The sequence below is a fragment of the Hibiscus syriacus genome, unplaced genomic scaffold (assembly GCF_006381635.1).
Source record: "Hibiscus syriacus cultivar Baekdansim isolate YM2019G1 unplaced genomic scaffold, ASM638163v2 tig00016637_pilon, whole genome shotgun sequence".
Lineage (NCBI taxonomy): Eukaryota > Viridiplantae > Streptophyta > Magnoliopsida > Malvales > Malvaceae > Hibiscus > Hibiscus syriacus.
The window spans coordinates 110,845-116,254 of record NW_024062389.1 but is presented as its reverse complement, the minus strand read 5'-3'; the positions used below and the strand labels follow the sequence as shown (position 1 = coordinate 116,254).

At 33.5% G+C, this 5,410-nt stretch overlaps 1 protein-coding gene across 1 annotated transcript; it reads left to right on the top strand.

Annotated features, from left to right (window-relative positions):
- Positions 1–1,640: 1,640 nt before the first annotated feature.
- Positions 1,641–3,800, top strand: LOC120208576 (presenilin-like protein At1g08700). Its single transcript, XM_039207806.1, has 2 exons — positions 1,641–2,047; positions 2,785–3,800. Exons 1-2 carry the CDS (start codon positions 1,708–1,710, stop codon positions 3,795–3,797), a joined length of 1,353 nt encoding a protein of 450 aa, XP_039063737.1. The 5' UTR covers positions 1,641–1,707; the 3' UTR covers positions 3,798–3,800.
- The last annotated feature ends 1,610 nt before the right edge of the window (positions 3,801–5,410 follow it).

The following is a 5,410-nucleotide window of genomic DNA, read 5'->3' as shown; positions in this document are numbered from 1 at the left end:
AATTTGCATTCAAAATGTTGAATATGCTAAATTTTGATATCATGAAGAGTTCAATGAAGGGTATGAATTTATCTATGATAAATAATGATTCTGATATTTTCAATAAGATTGAAATGGCATTTGAGCGTGATTAAAAGCATATTGCATTTACATGTAGCATAAATGGAAGTCAAAGTAAATTTTATATATATAAATTCTAAATCTAATCCTAATTTTACTTACAAGAAAAAATGAGTATTCTAAAAAAAATGAGAGTGTTTATAGTAGATCTAAAACTCATGACCTAAAAGAAGATAAAAGAATAAAAATGAATAACATAATTAAAATTACAATACATGTTAAATCTCCTTAAATAAGTGAATTTGATGATCCAGATAGTTTTACCTATCATATTTTTGGTACTTGGACAACTTATCACGGTTTCTGGCCTGGATCGATGGGACATCATCACCAAATTTGGCATTAATTTCTTTTCCCCCCCTTAAAAGTAAATTGAATTTCGTTTCAAATTGTGGGCAGATTCATCAAGTTATTTTCTCTTAAAATAAAATAAATTTCAATAAATACTACTATATACTATCATATGATTTTTATGCAGTCCCTTTTTATTTTAGCCTTTACCTTTATAAATAAATTACAATTGGCAGGTGTCGCAGTCAATTGGCGGATTGTTTGTTCACCCGTGTATAGGCGTGTAGAGTGGCATCAGATACTGGGTCTGTGTGTCGTTCTTGGTGTTGTCTTCTTTTCTGTCAACATTTGTGTGTGGATTTTACGAGCACGTGATTTGATCTTCGGGTCAAAATCTACTTGTTTTCTTGGATTTTTCTTGGTCATATATCATAAATAAACTTTAATTAGTAATTTTGTCAAAGTCTCCGACGACGATATCAATTTGATAAGCATCGTATATTATCAAATAAAATAATTTTAATCTCAAAATAAATAAATTAATAACGTAATAGAGAGAAAAATTATCAGTCTACATAGATTAAGGAGTTTCTGATTTCAAGTAGTTTTGACTATTGACTGTGATAAACAATACCAAAGAAATTGAGGAATTTTAATTTTAGAAAGCCAAGTAAAAAGTAAATAATAAAATCAAGCTTGAGGAAAATATCGAAAATAACCTTGAGTAAGAAATCAATTTAATAAAAGTAACCTAGACTTTGTTTTTTTCTTAATTTTATTTGATCATCGAAGAGGATTTTTTATCCCAGATATATGTCGGTTACAGTCTATAAGGTCCAACAGTTATAACTTACTTTTCTCTCTGGTAAACCAACGATTCAAAACCTATCTTCGGAATTTAGTTTTACTTCGACTAATTACGACTATCGTAATTAACACCAATGCAATTTAAGTTTTAAAAAAGTCCGATTCGGATTATGTTAAATCGAATCTGATTTCAGTTTTAATTTTAAAACGATTTCGTTTTAACTGCATCATCAAAATGATGAAAATATATGTTTATGTCATCCTACTATTAAAATTTAGTAATTTAATATTATAATTAAAGTTAAAATTAAAGTTTTATACTATAATTGAAGTAATTAAAAGTTGAATTATATGAACAGCTAAAGTTTAGTATTCGAATTAAATAAATATTTTTTCCCGATTAGGGGTTAAAACGCAAAAAAACAGAACATAAAAGGGAAATCAAATTCCAACTCGGCGTTGGGCAGCTCTCCGCAGTCAAAATCTGCGATGGAGTCGAGCATATTAGAATCAATCGGCCAAGAAATCATCGGCGTGATGTCCCCGGTCTCCCTATGCATGCTCTTAGTCGTCCTCCTCGTTTACTCACTCTCCGATTCCAACCCTTTCTCTTCTTCCTCTTCCGCTCCCATCCGTACAGCCGCGAATCTCGTTTACCTCGAAAACCCCTCTGATTCTGCTGCTCAGAAGCTGGAGGGAGCCTTGCTCAATGCCTTGGTATTCGTCATCCTCATTGCCGTTGTTACCTTTGTTCTCGTCCTCCTTTATTACTATAACTTCACTAATTTCTTGAAGAACTATATGCGATTCTCCGCCTTTTTTGTACTCGGTAAGATGCTATTTTTTGCTTCATTTCCACTTTACCTAAAATGGGTTTAGGTTTGTTTACGAATATTTGGAGTTAAAAGAAGATTCTTTTAGCGAATTATGAGTCTAGCCATGTGTGTCTTGAGTTATTTTTGATAATTTTTGCTAAATCTCTCTCTCTCTTGTAATTAATTGTTTTTTTCGTTTGCCTATGCTTATTGTGCGAATTATGTGTCTAGCAGTTTCTGAATATTTGAATAGTCGTTTCATTTTCTATATCCTCTTCGATAGCTGAGTAATTGCTATAAGGACAAGATAATGGCAAGAAATTGCAAATCAAAGAAAAGAAACAGAATGAATTCACAGATTTTAGGTGGAAATCCTAGAGAAGAAATCATGGGACCATAGTCAAAATAGTACAAGGAGTTACAAATAGAATTTTGGTCATGAGCTCTAACAGTTTTTGTTTTAAACAACGAAGTTTCTCCAATGCATTTGGGATCATCACACTAAAGAATATACTGTCAAAATATTTCTTTATCTTAGCTAAACTTTTAACTTATGTTCTTATGGTTGTTTTCCTTTCCATTGTGCCTTTCATTTTCCATGTGGTAGCAGTTCCTACAATTTTCATGTTGCCTGTTGATTTCAATGAAAGCGGTGCATTCTTGTTTCTCTTTTTGGTGTTATCCTCGTAAGTCCATGTTTTTGTTTATGCTGCTTGATTTTTTTAGGCGGAATTGTTGTTGTTGGTGTTAGGTACGATGGGCGGTTCAATCTTTTTGTCGTTTATTCAGCATTTTTCAATACCAATTGATTCCATTACGTGCTTTCTGCTGCTTTTCAATTATACCATTGTTGGGGTGTTATCCATGTTTTCTGGTGGGGTGCCAATTATTTTAAGACAGGGATATATGGTATCACTGGGGATAATTGTGGCAACATGGTTTACCAAATTGCCGGAGTGGACTACATGGGTTTTGCTGGTTGCATTGGCTTTGTATGATTTGGTGGCAGTTTTGGCTCCTGGTGGTCCCCTTAAGTTGTTGGTGGAGTTGGCCTCAACCCGAGATGAGGAATTGCCAGCTTTGGTATATGAAGCTCGGCCAACTGTTTCTCGCAATGAGGGAAACCCTCGGTCAACTTTGGGGTTTCTTGTTGCTGGAGTTTCAGATTCTGGGTCGGTTGAATTGCAAGCAGTATCAAATAATAATATGTACAGAGATGTGAGTGAAAACCATACGAGTCCTGAGTATGCTGCTATCCCGGTTAGCAACTTGGAGAATGTGGTCAGAGAAAGAAATAGAGATGAAGGTGAGAGGTCACCTTTGGTTGGTCATTCAAGAGAAAGGTATTCGTCAGAGAGTAACTCATCAGAATATTCTACTATTGTTCGCAATAGAGAATCTGAGATTGTTGTGGATGAGGAAAGGTCTCCTCTTGTTGACATGTTGGGGATGGACAACGAGAGAGATCATCAATGGAGGGATTCAGTAGTAGCAAATAGAGGCATCAAGCTTGGTCTTGGAGACTTTGTGTTTTATAGTGTTCTGGTAGGCAGGGCAGCCATGTATGATCTAATGACTGTATATGCATGTTACCTGGCCATTATCTCTGGACTTGGGTGCACTCTTATATTGTTATCCGTGTGCCACCGAGCATTGCCTGCCCTCCCAATATCCGTTACATTGGGTGTCATTTTTTACTTCTTGACTCGACTGTTAATGGAACCATTTGTTGTTGGAATGACAACAAACTTAATGATGTTTTAGTGATTTGATTTCTGTTATATTACAAGAAGGTGCAATATTGTTTGGTCCGGAAAATACCGATGATTTTGTAGGAAAGGCTCTTTGAATGCTCGCTGGAAAATATTTCTGTATGCACTCATGCTACGAAACCGCAGAAACTCTGAGATTATCTGGTAATTCGTGAAAATGAAAATTTTTCACCCTTTTGGGGTCTTACAACTTTAAAGTTTTGATCTAACGGTTGGATATATATGTATGTGCTGAAGGCATAACTCATGCATTAGCAAATATATGCACTTTTGACACTATATCTGACCTTGGTCATTACTTCTGTACCCTTTATGCATTGATGATCCATATTTCTGTTTGTGCTTGTTATAGGACATGTCAAAGGGTTTTGGAGTGTGATTTCAACGAATTGCCTCATACGTGGATTATAGAAAGTATGATAAAACATCAAATTGCCATCTAAATTCAGTTCTAGCAATTTATGTTTCACTTTTGACTCTAGATTCACCGGATGTTTTACAGATTATTGATCATTGTTGTTATGGTTGGCAAAATCTTGGTTGCTTAAGTATACGTTTTTTTTTAATTCTTTCAGAAAGTTTCTAATTATTTAGGGGTTGTTTGGTTCATAGAATATAACATTACTCCTGGAAATAAGATTTTTGAAATGTAACATTATCACATATTACTCCATATCCGTTTGAGATCAGTTTGCCGGAGCTTATTGTTCAATGTCCGTCAGGTGACCATCGACGGAGAAGATAAACAAAAATGAAGGTCTGTGGCGCAAGTTGAAGATGGGGTTGGGGAAGAAAATATATTTAAAAAATGGATAAATTGATATTTTATCCTTAAATTATTTTGGGTTTACAAAAAGACATATTTTATCTAAAGTTTAACGATTAAAATAAAAATTAAAGCTTTTTACTAACGTGACATGTCATCAAACTAACAGTTGTTAATGTCTCAATGATCAAATCTTAATAAAACGATATCGTAAGCGACCAAAAATAATTTTCTGGATTTAATGAACAAATATTAAACGAAAGTGACCAATATTATAGTTTACTTACCTCCAACAATTTTTTTTGTGTGAATCAAACACACTATTAATTACATTTTCACGTGCATGCATGAGTACTATTATTAAAATAAAAGAAACGAAGAACTATTTTTGAGGGTGGGCGCATGTGCATTATTAATAGGCAAAAGAGTTATTTTTGTACATGTAGTTGATCTAATTTATCATTTTCGCCCCTATCGTATTTCACATCAATTTAGCTAGCGAAGTTGCTCAATTGCATCGTTATATACCCTATTCATCACTTAAAATCCTAAATTGAGGGTTTTAAGTTAGAGATTAAGATTTAGGGTTTAAGGTTTAGATATTATGGTATTGTTTTAGGGTTTAGGGTTATCAATTTAGAGTTTTAAGTTAGAGGTAGGATATAGAATGATGCAATTAAACAACTTTGAGAGTTAAATTAATACGAAAATATGATTGGGTAAACATAATAAATTGGGTCTACAACAAGGACATAAGTGACACTTTTGCCTTATTAATATAATTTTTTATAAAGTAGATATAAATAAAATTCTAAAGTGAACACAGTTAATAAAATGAG